This window comes from Colossoma macropomum, unplaced genomic scaffold (assembly GCF_904425465.1).
Source record: "Colossoma macropomum unplaced genomic scaffold, Colossoma_macropomum, whole genome shotgun sequence".
NCBI classification, from domain to species: domain Eukaryota; kingdom Metazoa; phylum Chordata; class Actinopteri; order Characiformes; family Serrasalmidae; genus Colossoma; species Colossoma macropomum.
Genome location: NW_023494792.1, coordinates 55,319,485 through 55,345,602, shown reverse-complemented (window position 1 = coordinate 55,345,602; position 26,118 = coordinate 55,319,485). Strand labels below are relative to the sequence as shown.

Genomic DNA, 26,118 nt, shown 5'->3' with positions numbered 1-26,118 from the left:
GGAGGAGGAGGAAGACGACGACGGCGCCGGCAACGAGAGGCACCAGGGCAAGGAGCGAGTCCCTGTTACGCAGCGAGGCCGCTCCATTACACCTCACGTTCGACCCGGGCGGCTGAGCTGCCAGCTGGGGGCGGTGACAAGGAGGTGGAGCAGCGAGCTCTCGTTCCCTCTCGGCTCAGGTGCTCACGCTGCCCTTAATGAGAGCCGGCTGATGCTGATCTGGCTGGCAGCGTGAGCGCCTTTTAAAGAGCTGAGAGGGAACAGAGCGAGAGAGAGAGGGACGAGCAGCAGCAGCAAGAGACTGAGGAGCTGAAAAGCTTATTTTGAAGAAGACTGAAAGGTCTAGCCTGCTTAGAGCCACTGAAAAGTGGCCAGCATAGTTTGGTTGTTTTGAGTTGTGTTGATTTGTTAATAAATATGGCTGCTGCAACCCTGAACCCTGCCTCCAGCGTCCTCCTTGAGCCCGGGGTAGCACATGCCGTGCTACAATATATATATCAATCCCATAATTTGGAGATTCAGAGAATATCTCACTCCACAATAGGTATATACATTTGTGATAATTTTTTTTTCTTTCAATCATTGTACTTCAAATAAATAATATTGGTATTTTTTTTTTAAATAAATGAATAATTAATCATTAATCCTAACTGTGTTGCAATTTTAGACACTCTCTTCATGCCTATTTGAATGTGCACCTCTGCCTTAGACTCTCACCTAAAATAAGATTTGTAGCCACTAAGGATATTCTTTCAAATGCTGGACTCAATTTCATTGTGCTTGATTTATTGTTAAGCCTAGTAAGACTATGAAACTTGCTATTTATCTAAGTATTTATGTTCAGTGTTGCAGGTTCAGAGTTCCTCTCTATGATATCACAATAACAATAAACTTATGCGTGTTTGTGGCAAGTTCACACTGTACATTGTCCAAGGGGACGGTATTTAAGGTCAAAAGACTAACCCAGATGCTGTCACAATTGTGACTCGAGATATTGCAACCTTAACAGGCTCAGTACACTGCAGACACTGTGAGAGCCAGAGTGAACAGGCTGCTTTGGGGGCGGAGCCAATGATGATGGAGACAAAGATAGCAAAGTGGTGTGCAGCGGTGTTAACGGTGGTAGATCCAGCTTCCCCAACAGCAGCAGAGACATCAGTTAGAGCAGTGCTGAGCTCCTATATCAGCACAGAGAAGTTTCAGAGAGATCCTAAGAATGACATTGAGCTACTGCAGCTGCTGATGTGTCTTCATACTGAGGCTGTGGTGGTTGGATATTGGGGAGCAGCTTGGCAGGCCACAGTCAGGGATGGGTCATGTGATTCTGGGGCCCAAGGCAAAAGACTGGGGCCCTCTTCATGCACATTTGTAGTGTTGCAGCCATCTACACTGCAAAAATTCAAGGGAATTCATCCTAAAGTTGTTAATATATAGTTATATATATAATATTATATATAATAATATATAATATAATTTGTTAGAATATTATAAGATAATGTTGCTTGTTAAAAAAAAGACTGCACTGAAATGACTAGAAATAATCACTACAATATATGTACATTTCAGAATAGGTCATTTAACATCAACTGTACAGTATATCTAATTTGTATTTAATGGGGCCCTTGGTTCTTGGGGGCATTAGGTGGCTGCTTTCCTTTGCCTAGTGCAAAGACTGCCCCTGTCCACCATTGTCTCATCAACTGCTGCTGGGAGGACACTGTCCCTGGTTTTATACTCTGGCAGCTGTTGGTGTCCAGTAGCCTTGATGGAGTGGATTGGGGTTGATATTGGGGTTGACATTCAGTTATTTTCTCATGGTCATGGACCACTTCAGAAAGTGTGTTGTTCACAGGGCTGTTTTAGTGTCGTTTCAGTCTAGAGCCTGAACATTCTGTTCTGTTGACCTTCATTAAGGTTGAGGTGCAGTGTAGGAGTGTAGGTGAAATTAAGGAAATCCCAAATTTATACTCTGTATATCTTTCAATATGTATGAAGAACAGCACAAAGACAATTTCTCTCAAACCACTGTAATATATTCCATGCATTACACACTTAAGTCATAAGAAACTAAAAAGATATAGAATTCAGTATATAAGAAAGATATAGAATTCAGTATGCAGTCATTATGATGTCTGTGTGGTTATAATCTCAAATTATCAGCATAATAAAACAAAATCTTACAGTTCAACTCAAAACAATCATTTCATTGAACTGTAATTAGTTTTTGGCAACATTGGAAAATTCTCATAAAGCCTTTAACTTCCTTTAATTCATACCACGTATAAGATTTTCATGAAGACCAAAAAGTTGGTTAGAGATATCAAAGTAAGATTATGATAATGATGTAGCATTAAATGTTTTAGCTGGCTAAGGCTGGTAGCATTAAAGTGAATGTTAAAATGTTATTTATTTCTATACATTTTGGGGGTTGTTTAACTCCTCTATATCCCATTTATGCTCCGTAAAAAATGCTTCCTGCGTTTCTTGCGTTTGAATGTAATTTTGTAATTTCTTGAGGAAAGACACTGGCTGTGTGCTCTCAGTCACACGATTGTCTCCAAGGCTCCTTCTCCATGTCATCAAAATCTGTAAAACAAGTGCATTAAAACTCTTTAAAATAAAATAAATAAAAAACACACATCTTTCTTATAGTTAATGTATTCCGAAACACACCAAAGAGGACAAGCTGAAAACAGAGCACTATGTAACTCTGTTTAATATGCAGCCTGCAACTCAGAACAAGTTGTTCTTCAAATATTTTCCACCGTAATGCTAAGATGTTCCATGTGTAGAAGATGCTACAGAGCTGCCAGTGAATACTGAATGACTACTTCACTCTGATTCCCTGTTCAGTTAAGTGTTCAAATATACCTCTTTCAACTCATCTACTAATTACTATGGTTGGTCAGAGTGTTTAAACAGAGAAACTTCAAACTGTGCTGGACACTGACTCTCCATAACTTTCAGCTCTACCAGTCTATTCTGTTTATTTAAATAAAAGATTTTTGCAACCAAAAAAACACAACCAACTTTCTTTTAGTTTTGAGCATCTGCATTATCTATCATTCCCAGAACAGACTTAGACAGATGTAGAGAGGGCTGATTACTTCCCTAGTAGTGTTATCAGTGTTGTGCTAATCATTTCCATTCTTACTCATGTGCACACTTCTTTTTGCACTGAGTGTGCAAGTAAATACAACTAATAAATTAGTCACCTGAAGTGCCTCCACTTGAATAAATGTCAGCACTTTAAAGAGTGAATGATGACTGTACTTGTTATAAAGATGACAGCTTTAAGCTCCACATCAAAATAATGAGGACAATGTTTATCATGGGCGGCACGGTGGCGCAGTGGGTAGCACTGTCGCCTCACAGCAAGAAGGGCCTGGGTTCGATTCCCGGCCGGGTGACCAGGGTCATTTCTGTGTGGAGTTTGCCTGTTCTCCCCGTGTCTGCGTGGGTTTCCTCCGGGTACTCTGGTTTCCTCCCACAGTCCAAAAACATGCAGTCAGGCCAATTGGACATGCTGAATTGACCCTAGGTGTGAGTGTGAGTGTGTGCGTGAATGTGTATGTCTGCCCTGCGATGGACTGGCGACTTGTCCAGGGTGAATCCTGCCTTCTGCATAAAATTATGACCACCTCTTTGTTTCTACGCTCATTGTCTATTTTATCAGCTCCACTTACTATATAGGTGCGCTTTGTAGTTTTACAATTACAGACTGTAGTCCATCTGTTTCTCTGCATACTTTGTTAGCCCCACTTTGCCCTGTTCTTCAGTGGTAAGGACCCCCATGGTTCCTCATAGAGCAGGTACTATTTGGGTGATGGATCATTCTCAGCACTGCAGTAACACTGAAGTGGTGGTGGTGTGTTAGTGTGTGTTGCGCTGGTCTGAGTGGATCAGACACAGCAGTGCTGCTGGAGTTTATGTATTTTTATTACAGCTAGTATTCAATGTTCAGATTTTTAAAATCCATATCATAAACATGTTCATTGTGAGGGGAGATCTGCAGTCTCTTTGCTCAAGAGAAATCCTATCACTGCCTAAATCTAAATATTACATCATTCTGACGCTTCTTATGGCTGCATCAACCTCCTTATTTAAACTTAAACATTACAAATATAGCGCAATTTAAAACTGATAATCATAAACATGTAAAACGTCTGAGGATTATAACAAAACAAATTTGGTAAAAATTAATAATAAGGACATTATGGCCATCATCATGATGGACGTGCAGGCGTATTGCCTCAGATAGAGCAACAGATGATGCAGCATCTATGCATTTAAATCTATGGCCACTTGCCTTTTAACCTTCATACATCCTATCCAGCATCATCACAGTTCTCTTGTGTTTTCACTACACCAATATGGGATGATGAATTATAACAACAATAAATGAACTTGTTATTTTTATGTGTTGACGATTCAGTTTTAAATTATTTGTTTACATGAAGAACAAATAACTTACTCATAATGTTGGAGTTTGGTCCAGTGTTAACAGCATCATCATAGATATCTGTCACTGTTGAAAAGTAAAAATTAAATAAAATCAGCTTCAGTATCATCAGTGACTGTGTTCATGTTTGAGATCACATTATTGTTACATTACAAGTCAAACCTGTTACAACAGCTGAGCTCTGATAAGCACTGATGACATCATCATAATTCTCTGGTACGTTCTCTACACCAAAACACAGAGATGTTTTAAAGGATATGAAATCATATTTTATGCAGTTATATTTGTCAGTTGTTTCAGGCAAAATCAGTGAATGTAGGTTTTGATAACACTATTTTGATTGTTTATTAAGTTTTACAAAATATAACAATAAAAATGATGAGCATTTGTTATGGGCACCAAAATACCCCCTGTACTTATCTGTGGACCACTGCTGTAAGAGACAGTAAAGCTCCACAAATGCTTCAGAAAGCCAACAATTTACAATTCAAAATGTACAATTTCACAGCATTTGCAATGATTTTTAACCATAATTTAAAAACTAAAACCCCAAAACAGAAACACACCTGCTACACCAACAGAGATCTGTCCAGCAGTGATGACATCATCATAGCTCTCAGCTGTGTCCTCTTTTGCTGATTCACCTAAATCAAATTAAAGCAGTCTGACTTTACAAACAGTTCAATGATATTTTTACATTGTGGTTTAATGTTTAAAAATAAAATAACAAGATTAATTAATAAAGGAACTTACTTATCAGGCCACTGGTGGTGACATCATCGTAATGTTCTGCCTTTACTCCAGTCAGAGACTTTGCTGCAAAAAAAGCAAACTGTATCACATTTAATTACATGTAATTACATTAAAACACTCATTCAGAGACTCTTTGATGTTACAATTTCTGTGTGACTCCATTAAGATTATGCATCTAAATCATTTCAGTTACACTTTCTATGAATGCCATGTCTGTAAGCATCTATAAACACATTTACAACATGTTATAATGCATGCATATGGCATCATAAACATGATTATAAACATTTATAAAAATGAATTACACTTTATAGCCATGTTTATTATACATTATGAATTGTTAATATAATGCATTATAAGTAGTGTTAATAACATGTTATACTGTCAGTGCCAAAGAAGTCAGTCCCAGCTTGGAGAGCGTAAAATAAAGACAAATACCAAGCTAACGGTGGTGTACATTGACTTTTCCATGTTGGGTAAAACACTGATGGCAGCACTAGTTTAAAATCTGACATTGGAAGCCTGTAATGTGCTGTACTTTGTACATTGAAGTGTTTCAGTAAATCCTTCAGTAAATACTTCAACTTGTAGCCTCACCCTTAACACTGGAGGAGGCTTTAGTACAGTATGCTTTACTTAGAGTGGACAAATACGACTTATGAGCTTTTATAATTTGTTATGACCAGTACTTATAATTTATTATGTTAACAATTCATAATGCATAATAAGCATGGCTATAATGTGTAATGCATTTTTATAAATATTTATAGCCATGTTTATAATGCCTTATGAATGCATTATAACATGTTATGAATGTGTTTATAGATGCTTACAAAGGTGACATTCATAGAAAGTGTTCAACCATCATTTCTAACAGACACTTCTGATCTAGAGATTAATCTTTTTTTTTAACAGAGAAACAAACATAAATACGGGGCTGAAAATAAAAGTATTATCTTTTGAAGTTCGTAAGTAAAAAGTCTCTAAACAGTTTAATTGACTCATATAACTAAATACATATAACTGAGTAAATGTAGCTGAGTGATTGTAAATAATTACTAACTGCCTCTGATGCAGTGTTTTAAATGCTGGATTTAATCTGAGCCTAAATGTTCTTGGCTTAAAACAAATGACTAAAAGAGAATATATTCAGTGGGGTTATTAAAGGAGGAGTTTGCATTTTTTGAGAGTAAATTTATAAAATGCATTTAAAAGATCAAAACAAAAGTGGAACTTATTATCATTAATATTATTTATTATTTATAATCAATATCTAACTGTAATTAAATGCTTAAAAATGATTTGGAAACAGTTTCCAAAGAACTAACCTTGGGCCACATTCACCAATCTCTTCCTAAGCCTTTTCTTAAATTTGTTCTTGAGAAACATTCTAAGAAAAATTTAAAAACTCAAATTTAAGCAGGAATTTCTTCTTAACCCTTTAATGTCCTCATCAAGCGAAAAGGCTTGATATTTTTTTTAAATAATGTTTGGGCAATAGTAAAACAATTGGTGTTTTTTTTTTGTTTTGTTTTTTTTGACCCCACAATTTTTAAAATATTTACGTCTACCAAATGGTTGAGATGGCACTTTGTGGCATGTATAGTGACTCAAAATGTGCTCTACCAAATGGTTGAGCAGAACATTAAAGGGTTATGATCAGTTGGTGAATGAGGCTCTTTGTTCTTATATTTTCAGGTTTTTTTTTTAATTATTTATTTAATATACTCAGTCATGATGTGTTCATTGTTGACAGTATTTTAGTTTTTAATAATTATTATATCAATTAATCTTAAAGTTAATGTATTTTATTATTCGCAGTTACTGTTGCAGTTAACAACTGTATGAGTTAATCAGCCTGTTTGTTCTGTAAATGTACTTTACTTGATGTTAACTCCGGCGGTTAACAACTGATTCATTCTCATATTTACTTATTAGTAATGTAGCATAATGCATTATCCATTACTAATGATTCCTATATTCGTTCATGAGTTATTGCCGTATAATTACTAGGTTACTGAGAAAGCTTTGAAAGCTTACCTGTCATAATGATGGAGTCTGGTCCAGTGGTAACAGCATCATCATAGTTATCTGTCATGTCTTCTGTCATAATGTAGAGATAAATGTCATTAAATCAGCATCAGTATCATCAGTGACTGTGTTCATGTTTGAGATTACAGTATTGTTACATTACAAGTCAAACCTGTTACAACAGCTGAGCTCTGATCAGCAGTGATGATGAAGCACTTTGTGATTTGTGAATTTAGATGTAAGATAGTTAAGTACTGATAGATCCAATATAGTGGTGCATTTCTCACGCAGTGGCTGCTCCGGGGCCTGGAAACATGGAGCTTTTGTTTCTTGTAGTCACTTTCTTAAAACAATTTTGATCAAGATGTGCATCCAAAACATTGGTAAACGTCTGTCATTGCATGACCCTGCTTGATATGGGAAAACAGAGTTCAGCTGTAATAAATTACAGACTGTTGGATGTGGTGCTCGACCTACAGAAGGGACTGCATGATGCTGCTGGCTGGGAGAGAGTTCGTTGAAAACTGTGTGCCAGAAAGTGGAAACACAGTGAACACTCGGGCATTCAAGCTAGGCTAATGCTAACCCTAGCTCTACCATTTCTTCTGCTGTCCACCATCCACTCTCTCAACAATAAACTGGATCACCCCAGACTACAGCTAAACTGTTTTTGTTTTTACGGAAAGGTGGATCGGTAACAGCATCCAACTAGTGGAGCTAACAGGTGACTGCACCGACAGGGTAACGGCACTGTCCTTTAAAACCTGTGGTGGTGGTTTGTGTTTTTACAAACATGGTGTACATTCCACCACGCACTAATGCGAGGGAAGCACTGAACAATCTTTATGGGGTTATCAGTCACTGCAGACTTTAATCATGCAAATCTGAAGTCAGTGCTACATAAAGTCTACCAGTATGTTGATTTTGTGACTGGTGCATTAAATATATTGCACCTTGTTTACATCAATATCCATGGTGTCTATTAAGCTGAACCTCAGCGCCACCTCGACTGCTTGGACCACATCTGTATTATGTTAATTCCAGCATACAAACCTCTGCTCAAGGGAGCCCAGCCAGATCTGAAACAGGTGAGAAAATAGTCTGAAGGACCATCTCAGCCATTCAGGACAGTTTTGAGCTCACAGACTGGAATATTTTCAAGGACTGGCTACATTAGCAAGTGCATAGATGATGTGACTTCCTTCAAGACCTTCATCATTCATACTAACCAGGCTCTATCAGCAACAATGATGAGTCAGCATACAGGGAGGAGGTTGAGAGGCTTAGGGACTGGTTCAAAGGCAAAAATCTCTCTCTTTATGTTCATAAAATGAAAGAGATGATTGTTGACCTCAGGAGGATTCACAGTGATCACTTTCCACTGCACTTCACTGATTCAACTGTGGAGAAAGTCAAAAGCTCCAGTTCCTTGTTCCTTGGTGTGCACATCAGTGATGACCTCACCTGGGCCCTAAACACCACCTGCCTAGCCAAGAAAGCCCAGCAGCAATTTCACTTCCTGAGAAGGATGAAGATAGCAAACTTTCCCACTTCCATCCTCACTACATTCTGCACGGGGATGGTAGATAGTGTCCTGACCAGCTGTCTCATTGTCTGGTATGGGAATGGCACCGTCTCAGACCACAGGACCATATAGCAGATTGTAAGGACAGCTGAGAAGATCATTGGTGTGTTTTTACCCACTTTCAATACCTCTTACCACAAGCACTGTATCCGCAAGGCCACCAACATTGTCGACGACCCCTCCCACCCCTCTCATGGACTCTTCACCCTTCTGCCATCTAACAGAATGTATGGCAGCATCCGTTCCACCACCTCCAAACTCTGCAAACAGCTTCTTCTCTGAGGCAATCAGATTATTGAACACACTGATGTCCCCCAGCATCCAACTGAACTATGAAAGCTACTATGAGACCTCTTTCTATACAGTTATATAGCTGACAGTGATTGGACTAGGTCCTTTATCACTCAATCGCTTGATGCCAAAACTTATTTATAAATGTATGTGTATATATACAAATATATATGATGCCCAATTATATATAGTTTTGTTGTCTAGTATTTGTTGTCTTGTATGTGTGTATATATATATATATATATATATATATATATATGTATAATTATTTTGGATGCATATATTGTATATATATATATATATATATATATATATATATATATATATATATATATACCCATATGCTTTTTCCTCCAGGTCCACTTATAGTATTTGTGTATCATAATTTTTTTACATGGCCATTTTTCAACCTCTATTTCTCTCTACAATTAAAAAGCCTTTTTGTTACTGTTGCTTTAAGCCTGATAAATGTAATCAAGCCTCAACTCGAAATGGCTGTCCTTTATTGTGCCTCATTCAAAAAGATGCTGCACTCCTCATAACTTCAACATAAATGCATGGAGTTTCACTGCTGTAGACTGAATAGGCATGTATACCTAAATGATTTTTATATGGGCATTTTGAAAACTAAATGGTTTATCTAATATATAAAGCTCCTGTATTTAAAAATAAAGTGAGGAACATTTTTTTTAAAGATATGGACCCTTAAAAATCTAAAATCATGCTTTAGATTGTTGTTTCATCAAGTATTTCAGATATAACCACAGAAAGTTTTATTAGACGCAGAAACACACCTGCAGAGATCTGTCCAGCAGTGGTGACATTTTCATAGCTCTCTGCTGTGCTGTCTTTTGCTGATTCACCTAAATCAAAACAGCCTGTATTTACAAACAGTTCAATCAAATGTTTACATTGTGGTTTAATGTAAAGATAAAATCAAGTGATTAATTAATATAGGAACTCACTTAGCAGACCACTGGTGGGGACATCTTCATAGTAGTCTGCCTTTACTTCAGTCAGAGACTTTGCTGCAAAAAGAGCAAAAAGTATTACTTTTAATTAAATTTAAATCTTAGTCTGATAGATTTCTGACAGACGCTTCAGAACTGGAGATGAATCAAATCTTTAAATAGAGAAAGAAATTAAAGATAATTTCACTCTGAAATTGCAAAGAGGTATTAGGCAAGGCAAGTTTATTCATATATGAATAAATGAAAACATAAAGAGATGATTCAAATTAAAATATAGAGATGTAGGAAAATAGAAATTAAAAATATGACTAACATGTATAAAATCAGATGTTTTGCATTGTGCTGTGCACAATTTGCTCATGAAAAGTGTAGTTGTGCTGTCATTTATGCACCTTTTCTTAAAACAAATATGTCTTTATCTTTATGTCTAGTGAGGCCCATGTTTAAAACAGAAAATTCAGTAATGATGTGACAAAGCAGCATCTTTAACAGCAAGACCTTATGAGACCACATTGAAAGTGTATCCATGAAGGGTGTACTCCTGGTCACATGCTGTGAGAGTTCAAAAAAGTCCAATTGGGGCCACAGTTCCTAGGCATGACTATCCTTGGGATCATCAATTAGGATATTAAAATCACCAGCGATAACAAAATGATCAAAAATCATCAACAAAATTAGCATAGTAGACAATTACTGCAATTAACTGCATATAGAAACTTACAGGATTAGAAGCCACCAAACGATCACTGCTTGCATTGGAAAGAATCAAATGCAGCAGCTATACATCCACTTTCTTGCTGGAATGTGAGACATTTATAAAGTTTGGTGGAGCTGACTCAATTAATACAATAGTAGCACTCACTTGTTTGTGAGAGATCCGATACTGAGAAGAGCTAACTTAGCAACATGTTCACTTTGCTCCAACAGCTGTGTCTCACATTTTACATACTTTAGATTGGATACATTCACATTATCTGACATGTACTCCCTGTTCTTTTTTATGATAAGTACTAGAATGGAAGAGAATACAGGCACACTTTCTCTGAGGTGCTATAGTTGGTGGGGCAGCTTGACTCTTCTTAGGGTAAAGTCTGGGGGATTGAAGTGGAGATGAGACAGTAGATCAGGGTGAAGGAGAAGCTGGTCTGATTTTTCACTGTATCTGAGTTCTGGCTGACAAGGCAAGTGACAGTCTCATCCCGGCTGATAACAGCTTCTCCATGGTCGTTGGGATATTCAGGTGGGGTGGGAAGTTGAGATGGAGGATAGTGTGGATTGCTAATGGGATTTTTGTTTCTCTGGAGTTAATACGGTTTATCGTTGTCATGGCTGTCATTCAACAGAGCAGCAAGATTAGTACCAAGCAGATTATAAATGCATTTTATTTACACAGTTAATTAAAAGTCTCTTGATACTCTAGTGAATGTATTTACTGCTGCTACATCATTAATATGTTGTTGATATGTTACTGAAAATCTGTTGAGTATTTATTTAATCTAAAAAAAGACCACTCAAAATAAAGTTATTGAAAAATGTCCACTTTTGGCCTCAAAGTGCTCCTGGCTTGTCCATATATATAATGAGCTCAGATGCTGACCTGTCCACAAAATCAAATGGAAAAAAAAAAAAAAATCTTATATATTGTATCATTGGCACAGAAGAAGATGCAGAAAACATTATGCATGTGGGCAAATCAAATCAATTACATTTACATTGATACACTTAAACTATTTGTGCTTTGTCTCATGGAGAACACCTGATTCAACTCATTCACTAATTAACAAGCTCCTAGTAGGCTGGGTCAAGTGTGTAGTGCAGGGCGTCATCAAGAATAAGATCGGTAAATGTGACAAGAAGAAGAAGAAAGAACTAGAAATCAATGTAATGGCAAAAGTTACCTAATGACAAAATGTGTAATGTAAGTGTTACAAACAATTTAATTTATGATGGTAAGGCAGGACAAAGAGTCAATTCTGTTGCAATTAATGCAAGTAAAAACATTTAGTTCAAATTTGTTTAACTTCATAACCCTGGATGACAACACAGGAGGATCAATAGCCATCAATCAGACTCAGGAGCTAACTCCTTAATTCAAATTGTAGACTGTACCGCTACACAATTCTCATACCTGTGAAGTCATTAACCTTAGCAAAGAAGGAGATGCAGGAATCATAGCACTTTTGAGGGAAGGCTCTTGAATTGAACACAAAATAGAAAAACACCGCCGCCTAGTATTAACAAATGCAGCAGGGTAGACAGCAGGTCATTTCTAGCCTTAGACAGCCCGTTTATGTAAACACTTCAGACTCACCTTCTACCCCACAGTCCAGCACAACGCATACTTTATTGCTTCACCTCTTAAACCGAACTTCAACAAATCATTTAGACATTTAAGTCTTTCACTGCTGCCACAGCAGTACCCATGGTGCTTCAGGCTCACTGCTCCACATGGCCAAGCCTCCCACGGGTCCTGGCCAAATGAGCCAGTAACGATACCTACAATATACACATTCATCTGTTTTTCTCCCTCTCTCTCACTCTCTCTCTCTCTCTCTCTCTCTCTCTCTCTCTCTGACACACACACACACTCACCTACACACACCTACACACACACACACACACACACACACACACACACAAATACACACACACAAACACCTGCAGCTGTGTGGTTTCTCTGACAAATTACGCAGTTTAACTTCAGCTGCCGAATAGATGCTTATCAGCAGAATTAACACACTACACTACATGTAGATCTACTCTAACTGTACATTTCATCTAATATACACTAAACTCTCATTTAACTGATTTACTCTCAATATTAATACACAGAGAAAGAAATACTGAAAAAATGGCTGAAGATTCTGTATTAGTTATTTATGTTAAACTTTAAAATCATCATTTAATCATAATTCAAGAAAATTAAACATTGGTTTGATCACTGGGCAAGTGGGCATGCATTGCAGTGTGTGTTCTGTTATGTCAAATGATTTAATACAATTATTTTAATTTAATACAATAAGCTTTACAAAAACATTCCATTTATCACTCACCCTTTTGAGTCGAGTCATTTCTTTTAGTGATGTATTTGCTGTCAATCTCCTCATAGACTGCCTCAGGCAGAGTCTTACGCTTCCTCTTAGAGAGCACTGTGAGGGGGCAGAGAGAAACATGAAGCCAGTTCAGTAGAAGTGAAGACTGATGACAGACTGAAGGACTAATGATGTTTAGAGAATGTACAGAAAGTGGATTATAGATGATCTCTGAATCTCTCTACCTCTCCTGAGCACTCTGTTCTGGTAAAACAGCACAACCAGAAGCACTAAGGCCAGGAGGAGCAGCACTCCCAGAACCAGGAGAGACACTGGATAGATGGACTGAACAGTAGTTGGATGAGTTTGTGGAGGACTGATTGTTCTTTTTGCTGATTCACCATCGGTAAATATAAAACATATTAGAAACTGTGTAGAGCACTGAACAAATTACTTAAAAAACATTTAGAAAAATGACCAAGAAAAAATAAAAAGACAAAAAGTGTACCTGTGGTGGTGGAATCAGTGGCTGTTATTTCAGATGTAGTAGTACTAGAAGACACAGATATGTCTGTATATACAGAAATAAAACTGTCAGTGAAACCTAAATATGTTATGCACATTCACCAAAGTGAAAGGTTTGGTTTTATCTAGCATTCTTATGGTTTTATTCACTGAATAAGAAAAATTAACCAACATTAACAAAGCCGAATAAAATTGTCTCATAGATTATTAAAACTGGGACAAATGAGTCTCGGGTGGAGTCGAAACTCCAAACTCCGGCAGACTCCTCTGACCTGTACAGGTGACTCCAGCATCCTGCCTGTGTGAGCAGTCAGTGTGGTTCTTCAGGGAATGAGGACAGTCCCACAGGTGAATCTCATTCCCTCTACACTTCACTCTGTTCAGCCAGATAGGTCCTTCACCAGCACCAAAGACAGCACTCCCATCAGCACTCAGTGCCGGCCCACAGTCCAGCTGTCTGCAGACCACCTGAGCATCCTTGATGTCCCACAGATCATCACAGACCGACCCCCACTCAGCGTTATGATACACCTCCAGCCTCCCAGAGCAGCTTCCATTTCCTTCCCTCAGCCTGAGAGGCAGGTGATCTATTTCACACACATCACACATGAGGAGATATTGACAAACTTCATCACAAAATTTATGACACATCTGTGTACCAAAATGTGGGTTTTCTTTACTGCTAATAAAATAAAAAAATGGTTAAACAAACATTTAGCCCTTTTTTTGCTTACTTGTGCATTGTCTCTGCTGTGTCTGTTTGGGAGATGATGAGCACCTCTGATGACTTTGTAACACATGACGACTTTCATTTTCTGAGAGAACGGTAAGATAATTTATTCATCTTTGAGCTGTTACACACAAAGCTGTTTTGCTTATAGATTTGACTTTCCATAGAATTCTGCTCTACAGCTTTTTCCATCACATTCATTCAACATTAATCAGGTCCTTATATTGTACACATTTTACTGATTTCAGTATTCAAAACCACTACAATCTACCTACCTGAGCAGGTAATGCGAGCCACCTCATTGCTATTATCACATGTGTTCTGTCTCCAGGGGGAAGATGGGCAATGCCACAGAGTGGAGTCATGCTTCCTACATTTTAGATGATCCAGCCAGTTAGGAGCCGATTCCACTCTTGCTTTGGCTCGGTTCTCACTACCAGATCTTCCACAGTTCAGCTCTTGACAGATCAAACTCACTGTTTCTTCATCCATCCCATTTACACACACATTACCCCAGGTTCCATTGTAGAACACTTCCAGATTCCCCTCACAGCCCTCAGTGAGTCTGATCTCTTTAAATTCTTGTGAGAGAAAGTTGACTAAGTTTATCAGTCAGTTTTTAATATACTTGTTTACAATTTTCAGATCTTTATTGATTAGTGGACTACTAGTGCATATTGTTAGTGCCACTGTAGAGAGGGTTATCATCTTCAAGTTCCTTGGCATACACATCACAAAGAACCTCACATGGACTGAACACACCAAGCAGCTCTTCTACATCAGAAGCCTGAGAAGGTTTAACATGAACCCCCACATTAGCTCACTTCACACTTGTTCTGTTGAGAGCATAACAAAACACTCTCTGGTTACTTCTCTTGCAATGATTTAAAAATAAATAAATAAAAAAAAGACAATAGTGCAAAGAAAATAGACAAAGGCACAAAGACAATAGGTGTATAGACAACATATACAGATATGTGTATGAGCAGTAACTGTAGGTCAGAAGGCAGAAATAGAGTGCAAATTGTACTTACTATACTATCATAAATACCAATAATAGTTATATAGTCTTGTGCAATAACAGTTTAGGTGTTAATAGTGAGTATTAAATGGAAGAGTATAGTATGTTGAGGTAAACCAGATCTGGTGTGCAAATTATAATAAGTGTTTGTAAACAGCATCACAGATGTTATATATGCTATATAAGTGTAAGGTAAAGGTAAATGAACATTAGGAGTTTAATGTTCAAGCATACAGCTTACAGTGTAAATGTTCAAGTATAGAGTGCATAAAGCTTAAATGTTTCCAGTTAAAGTGCAATGTACATACAGTCGCATGAGCTAGTGGAGCTCAGTGTGTGGATATGCTGAGTAGACTAGGAGGATCAGGGTTAGATCAGTAACAGTCCGTAGTGTGTGTATTCATGTTCAGGTAGGTGTTGCTTGTGTGACCAGTTTAACAGCTTATGGGTAAAAAAACTGTTCTTGAATCTGGTGGTTCTGGCTCAGATGTACCAGTACCTCTTTCCGGATGGCAGAGGTCGAAAAAGGGAATGGCTGGGATGTGTGGGGTCGGAGGAGACGGCTTTCCTCAGACACCTCTTCTTGTAGGTGTCCTGTATGAGTGAGAGGGCTGGGCAGTTTTTACCACCCTCTGCAGGACCTTACATTTAGTAGCATGATGCTACTGTAGCAGACCATCTTGTCAGGATGCTCTCTACAGTGGACTTGTAGAAGTTGCAGATGAGCTGTTGTGTCAGGTTGACTCTTATTAGCCTTCAGTTGAAGTGGAGGCATTGTTGGACCTTTTTGACAATATGTGATGTGTTAAGTGACCAGGTGAGGCAACCCACTAATGACTGTCCCAACCCCCACCTGCTCCCACCTTAGGCAACATTGTGCAGAAGTGTGTAACTTCTTTTTCACTTAAGCATTGTTTAGAAAGGGTAGTTTGGATTTATACTAATTCTAAATTGTCACATTTCTTTATAAAGTAGAATGGTTAGAGATTCCAGGTAGCGTTATGTAACCATGGTGTGGAATTAAAATACTTTTCGATATAATAATCTGTAGACTCAGAGGTTACTTGTAATGGTTACCTTTGAAACAATAATGTTTTTGTATATGAAATTGTATGCTTATTATGTTCTTTTCTTTAGTGGTAACCACACTCAGAATCCTTAAAAGTTGGCGTGTGATGGAACCTAAGCAGTCCTGTAGACAAAGAAACTGCATATTCATTAGAAATTGAGTGCAAAAACCCTTTTCCCCTGCCTTAGCCCCGCCCGCAAAAGTTCCTTCTTTAAAACCGGCAAACCCGCACAGAGAGAGAGTGGGAGTCACAAGGAGAGAGAGAGACAACATGTGACTGCCCTCTCCAAAAGAAAAGCACTTAATCTGCAGATGTATTTTTGTTTTGTGTCTCAGTTTGTAGTGTCTTTGTTCAGTTCATTTTGTTTTTTATTCACTCTGTAATCTTGAAGTCTTGGTAACTGCTAGACTCTGTTTGCACATTAAATAGCCACATCTAGCTGCATCTAATTTTAAGTTTTGTCGATTCATTTTGAAGGTCTGATTGGCAACAATAGGTCATCGCAAACTCTGCAAACATAGTTTAAGAGCTTCAGACCAGAGCGAGCACGCGAGGACTGCAAGCCATCCAGTTACAGAAGTTGCTTCTGCAGCCCGATGTCCCCAGCCATTGCTGAGAGCAGAACTAGGAGAGACCGCAAGACGACGAAAGCCCATCGAGGTTCACCTTGCTCAACCGTTCAGGCTGGTCTTGTGGTGTTCTGGGGTAATGGCCTAGTGACTCCACTGCGACCTGTGTACACTCCCGTGCATCCCACGCAGCTATAGTCCCAAGGCTATAAGATACTTTCACTTCTTGATATGGTTCAGTTTCACTGCATCACTCTGTTCCCCTTCTTAATCTAAACTTAGCTTAGTCATTACATAATTGTTAGTATTGTATTCTGCATGCTGCCCAAATGCCATCAGACTCAGCTAATTACAGTTTGTTTATCCGGTGAAGTGCTTATCTCTAGTTCCTTTGCATACCTTTACTTTATCATTTAGTGCCTATATCCCTTTTGCAACCCTTTAATTTAGTTCTCATATACCTTTATCAATAAATGAACCTTTATTAAAGCTATCACTGGTGGTTCTGTGGGTGTAATTATCACAACCGTTCATTGGATCCCTGTCCATGGGCAAACCCTAACCTGAGATTAATTTAAGTAGCTGTATTTTATGGTAAGTGGCCTTGTCCTACTACATTGAAGGCAGAGCTGAGGTCCATAAACAGCATTCTGACATAGGTGTTCATTCCTTCCAGGTGGTGGAGTGCAGTGTGTCTTGTCAAGGAGACTGTGTCATCAGTAGATCTGTTTGTGCTGTAGGCAAACTGATGGGGATCCAAAGTGCTAGAAAGACTGCTCTTTATGTGAGCTAAGATCAGTTTCTCGAAGCACTTCATCACTATGGGTGTGAGACAGATGGGATGGTAGTTATTCATGAATGAGATGATGTGTTTCTTTGGTACTGAGAATATGGTTGTGGCTTTAAAGCAGGCGGCAATGGTAGACTGTGCTAGGGAAATGTTGAAGAAGTCTGTGAAGGTGACAGCCAACTGTTTGGCACACGCTTTCAGGACCCAACCTGGAATACCATCTGTGCATGCTTCTTTCCAAGTTGACACCCCAATCAGTGCTTTCCTCACCTCATCTGCAGTCAGTATGAAGGCTGGCTCTGTGGAGGCGGGCAGGACAGTCATAACCTGAGTCTGAGCAGTGATCTCAAAGTGGGCACAGAAAGTGTTCAGTTCAGCAGGGAGGGAGATGTCTGTAGTCACTGAGTTACTGACTTTGCTTTTATAGTCAGTGATTGCTCTCTTCCTTTGCCATGTGCATCAGCGATCTGAATTGGTGTTGAAGTAGACTGGAATTTGTGTGCTCTACTTGTAGCTTGCAGCCCTGATGCCAGCCTTTGGGTTGCAACTGGCAGCTTTAATTTGCTCACTGTTGCCAGATTTGAAGGCTGCATTGCATGCTTTCAGCAGACTGTGGACTTAACTCTTCTTCCACGGTTTTTGGTTTGGAAGTTTGTGAATTTGCTTTGTTCAAATCATATTATTTACATACTTCTTTATGAATCCGGTGACAAATGTCGCATATTTATTTACATCAACCCGTGAATACATTCCACCTTGACTGCAGTTTTAAACATGTTCCAGTCAGTACACTGATAGCAGTCCTGAAACACTGACTTTCCTTTCAGGCCACACACATCATGTTCTCACCATTGCTTTGACCCGTTTCAGCAGCTGTCGGTATGTGGGCTTCATCAGCAGAGAGAGGTGGTCACTTTTACCAAATGGAGGAGGTAGTGTGGTGCTGTAAACCTCATTGACATTTCTGTAGATGTCTCAGTGTGTCCAGCTTGTTTTCAAGTGACTGGACATTTGCAATGAGTAAACTGGGAAGTGATATCCTAGCTAGCGTCGCTGGCCTTGGCCGGGTTTAACTAGGACCCATTCACCCACCCCACCTCTGTTTATGTTTGCAAGGCTGTTGTCAGCATCTTCTGGTCTGACGTGAAGCTGAGGTTGACTTGAGGCCTCTGGGGTAAACAATGGTCAGCATGGGATTGAGAAATGGTAGGCTGAATGTATTGTCCTTACAGTGTTTTCTGATGTCTAGTAATGTTTACATCTTAGACAATGTATATAATATATAAATTATTACATGTACAGTGGTTGGTTAAGGTGATCAGGGGCCTCTACGCTACCCTTTGAATAGGCTCCACAACCCTCCCACACAAACACCAACACAAACACTCCCTCTTTCCACTACAAGAGGAAAGAAAATACAAAGAGAAAATTATGCTACTCCTCAAAAAAATGGAAAAACAGAATGATGAGTCACGTGTACATATGCACACACTCATACACTAGTTTGAATAGTAAGTACAGTACCAAGTACAGTAATGCAGCTGGTAAATCGGAACACAGCAAGTCTGTGAGCTGATTACGCAAGAGGCTTTGAGATCAACCAAGCACTGGATAAAGGCGCAGCTGAGATCCACCTTCTTACATTACTCAAGAACAAAGTCAATCTGCAGCCAGTTATGACAGTTACACAAACATCTCTTAATATACAAGAGGAAACAAAATTCCTACCTTTAGAATTTTTTCTTTCTGTATTCATTTAAGAGAAGGCATTTATTAGACTAGTGAAAGTCTGTTTTGATCCAATGTTGACCTCTGTGTATTTTTCACCAGTGCCAATTTGGAAAACCAGTGTTTACCACTCGCTTTAGTCACTGACAAAGTCATAAGCAGTCTAAGAGCCAAATGTAACACTACCCCTGTATGGTGGAAACAGCAGACACTACCTATATATACTCGTTTGCTTTAGAGCGTTTTAAAGAAGTACATCTTCTGGTGTTTATGTTGATGTTCTGACACAATTCCAGGCCCTGTATGCCCACATCTGTTCATCAATTTTCAGCCACTATGCTTGGTCCGAGCTGTAAGAAGAGGGAGCTGCTGTCATTGTCAGCGTTTCTTGGGTCCCCTCTTCTGTAGCATCTGTTAGAGTTCCCTCTGATGCAGCAGTTGAGTTTGTGGAGGCCATGGCAGCTGTTGGTGATTTTTCCTTTGCCTCTGTGCTCTTCAACTGATTACAGTGGCAGAACCTTGCTTTTCATGATTGCAAATAGTTTAGTTTGTGTCTATATTTGAGCTAACTGCAGTTAACCCTCTTAATATTTAGCCAATATACTTTAAACAGACCTTACCGACATACTTACTTGCTGTAGAATCAGGCAAAAACTACAACTGACCTACGAACCTTTCCAACCTAACCAATCCTGAACTCATGAAGTTAGTTCATTATAATGGGTCAAGGTGGGCTCATTTTTTTGATAAAAATATAGAATATTTTTTTTCTTGCCAGTCAGTGGGCTCCAATCCATGTATGGGCCTTTTGGCCGCAATCTAGGGTAGCCTGTCAGTTAATCCACCCCTGGTTATACGTTATTGTTATAACACATAACAACAACAAAAATATGTGAGGATTTGCTTTTTAAGCATAAAATGCTTAATTTGTTATAGAAGTGAAAATAATACACCTTTAAAATCCACACAGTCACACACTCACTCAACAGAGTCTTCTCCATAGTACAAAGGAATTGCCCCTAATATCACTTTGACAATTCATGTGGTTTTTAGATTGGCATGTTTTTCATCTATAACGAAGCGTAATGCTCGTGGTTTTTTACTGCTCTGATCTGAATGGGCACAAAACATTCTGCATAGTACAGATGGAAATTTTCTTAATATCATTACGGCCATTTACTTTTCAGCATTTAGATTTAAGGTTCATATCAACTCATTAAGATAATGAGATTCCTATATTAAAATATAAAGAGATATCCAAACATTGCAAATGAACATTACCATAATTCTCTATCCTTACTTAAAACCTTGAAGAATTATTAGGTACAACAAACTGAAAAGCTGATGAACACACTTTACCTGAACACATGACCCCTACGTCTTCTTTGTGTTCACATTCATACTTTCTAGACAAATGATATTTGCAGTTCCACAGGGACGTCTCGTTCCCCTCACACTCCACCTCATTCAGCCATATGGGTCCAGTTCCAGGTCCAAACTGGGCTGGTACCAGAGCACTGAGGGCCACTCCACACTGCAGCTGTCTGCACACCACCTGCGCATCCTCAATATCCCAAAAGTCATCACACACTGTCCCCCATGAGCCACTGTGGAAAACCTCCAGCCTTCCTGCACAGTCTCCCCCAGAACCAACCAGCCTGATGGAGCTGGGAGCTAAATTAAAATTACCCACACACACACACACACACACACACACACACACACACACACACCGTCAATGTCTGAGACTGAGATATGAATTATTTCTCACATGGTGAGCCATTTATGCACAATGTACATATTTAATTATCTGCATTACCCAATGATTTGCCTCATTACTACAAGTTGAATAGCACACAATGATTGGATATTTAAAACATGACCATATAAAAGTAGTGTTACTGTTGCTGACAACCGAAAATATATAAAGAGTATAATATTTACAAGAGCAGGTGATTGAGAGCTGTTCTCTGGAGCTGCAGTTGACTGTTTCTGCGCTGCTGCAGTTCCCCAGATGAGCTTCACTCCCAGAACAACTGAAACCCGTCACACACATGTGTCTGTGTTCAGGACTGGATGTAGAGGAGCTGGAGAAGCTAAACACAGAGCCACAGCCCAGCTGTCTGCAGACCACAGAGGCCTCAGACTCACTCCAGGAGTCCAGCAGAACTCTCCTCCAGTCCTGCCTGAGGTACACCTCCACCTCCCCCTCACACTCCATCCCTCCAGACATCCGCACTCGCCCCTCATGAAACACCAGAGAGGATTCTGAGAAGGGAAGCTATTACTTATTTGATTGAAAAGTTTCAAATTAATATTATAATTTGATTGAGGGGTCAGACACACAGAGGCATTTACTAACATGGTGTATGTAAGTCTAAGATGGAGTACACAATTTTAAGAGCTCACCACTGCAGATGACTCCAGCATCCTGTTTATGAGAGCATGCAGTCCGACTCCATGATGAAATGGGACATTTTGACAGGTGTGTTTCGTTCCCCTGACAATCAAACACATCAGCCCAGATCTGGCCACTCCCCTCCCCAAACCAGTCTGACCCCAACACAGCCACAGCACTCCCACACTTCAGCTGACCACAGAGGACACTGGCAGCTCTCATATTCCAGCCTATGTTACACACTGTGCCCCACTCACTAAGGTACTGGAGCTCCACTCGTCCAGAACAGGAGTCAGAGCCGTTCGCCAGCCAAGTCTGAGTGTGACCTGAATCAACATCACGTTAGAGGAATGACCATTAATAAGAGCAACTTATATAATGCTACAGGTAGTGTTTAACGATAGAGGTAAATATGAACACTTTACCAATACAAACCAGTCCCACATCACTGTCATGGGTGCAGTTGTGTTTGAGTGAAGATGATGTTGGACAGAAGTAAATCCGAGATTCATTGCCTCTACACTGAAGCTCCTCTGATCACACCTGACCCTCCCCTCTGCCAAAAGCAGCTGCTCCCAGCACCTCCGCAGGAAGCCCACAGCCCAGCTCTCGACACACAACCTCTGCATCCTGCTGGTCAAAGTCAGCATCACACACTGTGGACCAGGTCACTCCATGAAGAACTTCAACTCTCCCAGAGCACAGATGAGGACCATCACTAAGTCTGGATATGCGACCTGTGTGTATTTTAATTACATTAGGAGTGGCTGTACACTCTGTCTTGCATATGTAGGAGTATATTGCACTGTATTGGTGGGGTGAACTGTTTTTGACCTGTCAGGTTTGTATTTTATTAGCTCATAGAATCAGAATACATACATCAAACTTCATTTTCCACATTTTTTCTCATATTTCCACATTTAAGAGCCACTAGTGTAAAAGATGCAATTTAATTATTGTTAAAATCTTCATCAAAATGAAGCTGTCACTGCTGACAATGATGATGTATGGCCATCGTATATTTCTTGAGAGCTTACCAGAGCAGATGGCCCCAGCATTGTGCACATGACGACATCTATGTTTACCCCATCCTAGTGAACTGCAGTGTTTCAGTGTTGACTCTGATCCACTACACTGCAAAAAATCCATCCAGATTGGTCCTGATCCTGGTCCAAAGTGAGCATCCTTCAGTACATTTACAGGCTCTCCACAGCCCAGCTCTCTACACACCACTGCAGCACCATTCATATCCCAGCCACAATGACACACTATTCCCCACTGTCCTCTATGAAGAACCTCCACTCTCCCAGTACAGCGATTGTCACCATCTGCCAGCCTCACACCGACTGTAAAACAGAGAGTAAACTCTTTTACTTTAGTCTTTAGTTAACACTAGTAAGTTTCAAACTATTATTTTACCAAATTTGATTGCACCACCAAAACACCATCACTTCAATATGATGATAATAATATAATGTCAGAACTAATCAATAAACATACTGCCATGGAAACAGAGAAATATAAAAGAACATTTTTACTATTCCATGAAAAAAGTGAGAATAGAACATTGTGAACATGTTTTATGAGTAAAATTGAATATCTATTGCGAGTTTAATACTTAGTTTATATTTTCTCAAGACACTCAAATGTACAGCTTTTTAAACAATTGTTTCTGTCAAACTGACCCAACAGTAGCATTAATCTAGCAATAACATTATAACTCTTACAGAAAAAAGTACACATTTCACATGTGAATAGGTTTGCACACTTTATATATTAGAAATATTTTGTCACGTGAAAAAATATGCAATCACATATAAAGGCGTATTCACGTCAGTGGTCAAACATCACAAGCCAATTTGACAGAGCACAATGTAACTGATCAGTTCCATGCTTCATAAACAATTTTGAATTTATTTCATCAAATGTCAGGACTAAAAAAAAAGGTTTGTAAACAATTTAATTCTCAGGTATAACTATTTATTTTGTGATTTTTATGTTTATATGATGTTCCTTCCATCCAAAAATAGATGAAAGAGAGAGAGAACAGAGAAATTGTTTATGCAAGCTCACTGTCATAGCAATCCAAACCCAACTACACCAGAATTGTACAGTAAACTGTACACATATCAAAGGCGTAACTGTTTCAGGATTTCAATTTCAATACGCAGTCACCTCTTTCAATCTCATATGGTTTATTTGTTGACTGTGTGCTGGGCTGGTGCAGATTTATAGTATACCCACTTTTTTTCTTAAGACTACACCTCTGGTTCACACAGGAAAAAATGTGTGATCACATATACAGACGTTCACATGTGAAAAAAACATATAATCACATTTACTTCTAAACATGTGTAGTGTTTGCACACTTCACATGTAAAGAATATGTGTTTTTCTTAAGGACAGCTTCTGAGCTGTGGATGTTAGCTGTGGTTTCACTAAACTTGAGCCATAGATATTTCATGTTTCGAGCTGAAAGTAAAACCACAGCAAATAAGATGAATAAGCATGAAGAAGAGCATTTCACTGCTCATACAATGGTGCAAGCAATGTAACGGTTTATTGAAAGTAGTAAATATATTTTTAATTATTATTCCTTTACCATCACACACCAGTCCCACATCATCGTCATGGGAGCAGTTGGGTTTGAGTGAAGATGATGTTGGACAGAAGTGAATCTGAGACTCGTTGCCTCTACACTGAAGCTCCTCTAACCACACCGGACCCTCCCCTCTGCCAAAAGCAGCTGCTCCCAGCACCTCCACAGGAAGCCCACAGCCCATCTCTCGACACACAACCTCTGCATCCTGCTGGTCAAAGTCAGCATCACACACTGTGGACCAGGTCTCTCCATGAAGCACCTCCACTCTCCCAGAGCAGCGAGAACCACCAACCAGCCTGACTTCTAAAATATTATCAGGAGACAATTATTTGGTGATCATGCATTACATGTGTTTGTAAATGACAGCAAAGTGTTTAAATATCTGTTTTATTAAAATGTCTAAGATGTGTGAGATGTTTGTTCACATCAAAGCAAAATGTAAATGGTCAATGCGCAATCCAGCTTAACAATAGACTTCTTAATAAATATTAAAAAAAAAACAACTTTTTTTAGTCACATAAGAAGTTTAAGATTGTAAACTTATAAAGGCCCAAGTACAGCTAAATAGCCATTAAAGCTGTTGAATGAAAAAGTAGTGTGGAATTCATGAGCAGACGTCAAAAGTAAAACTAAGTTGCAAGTAAATTTCAAGTCATGTCAGTTTCAACTCCTGAGTCAGTATAGTCAAGCCTCAATTCAAGTCCCAAGTTAATACAGGGAAGTGTTAAAGAAACTAAACATTCTAAACTTGTCAGTTCTTTAATTTTTTTCATTCTTTAGAAAATTTAACATTTTAAATTCATTAAATTAATTTCAAAACTGTACACCAAAAATTATGGTAACAGATATATAGCCTATTTAATTGACAGTATTATGGCGTTCACCATAGGCCACACTGCTGTGAGGAGCTTAGGAGGTGTGGCCATGCAAACCAGCTCTCAAAATGCACCATGCTCTCAGGTTAAAAAGTTACTACTGCTACTGATATTGCTGTTGTTGTTGTTGTTGTTGTTGTTGTTGTTGTTGTTGCGACCGAGGAGAGTGGTTTTACAGTATGTTGAAGTGTCCATCCTCCATGGATGTTCGTCCTACATTACCCCCTATTCATGCTTTTTTGTTGGCTTAGGTCTGGGCTGGGCTTTTCTTGCTGTCTATTGAAGTGCCTGTTATAAATAAAAGAGCATTTGTCCATATGGTCATTTTTGTCTTCGGAAGCCACAATGTTATCATGGGAGATGGGGTTGGGTGTTATTTACTCATCGAGTCCCCTCTTTAGCCAGACTTTGGGCCATGAATCTTTCCAAATCAAAGTCCAAGTGATTATTGTTTAAGTAAAAGTTGAGTCTCAAGTCATCAAATTCGTGAACTGAAGATAATAGTGAATAGTGTGGAGTGTATTAGCAGGAATAGGGAAAAGTCACTAAGCTGCAAGTAAATTTCAAGTCAAATAAGTTTTGAGTCCTAGGTCAATTCCCAAGTCAAGATAGTCACTCAAGTCTACACCTCTGTGTATTAGTATGTCAGTGCTAAAGGTATTATAGTAATGATTACCTGCACAAA

General features: G+C 39.0%; 1 protein-coding gene across 1 annotated transcript; it reads right to left on the bottom strand.

The window, feature by feature from the left end:
- Positions 1–950: 950 nt before the first annotated feature.
- Positions 951–21,791, bottom strand: LOC118811243 (deleted in malignant brain tumors 1 protein-like). Its single transcript, XM_036575401.1, has 12 exons — positions 21,710–21,791; positions 20,918–21,232; positions 14,656–14,961; positions 14,052–14,237; positions 13,147–13,242; positions 10,088–10,150; positions 8,960–9,109; positions 7,256–7,318; positions 5,216–5,278; positions 5,029–5,106; positions 4,632–4,687; positions 951–1,178 (listed from the first exon to the last, which is right to left on the bottom strand). Exons 1-12 carry the CDS (start codon positions 21,789–21,791, stop codon positions 951–953), a joined length of 1,686 nt encoding a protein of 561 aa, XP_036431294.1.
- Between the last annotated feature and the right edge of the window lie 4,327 nt (positions 21,792–26,118).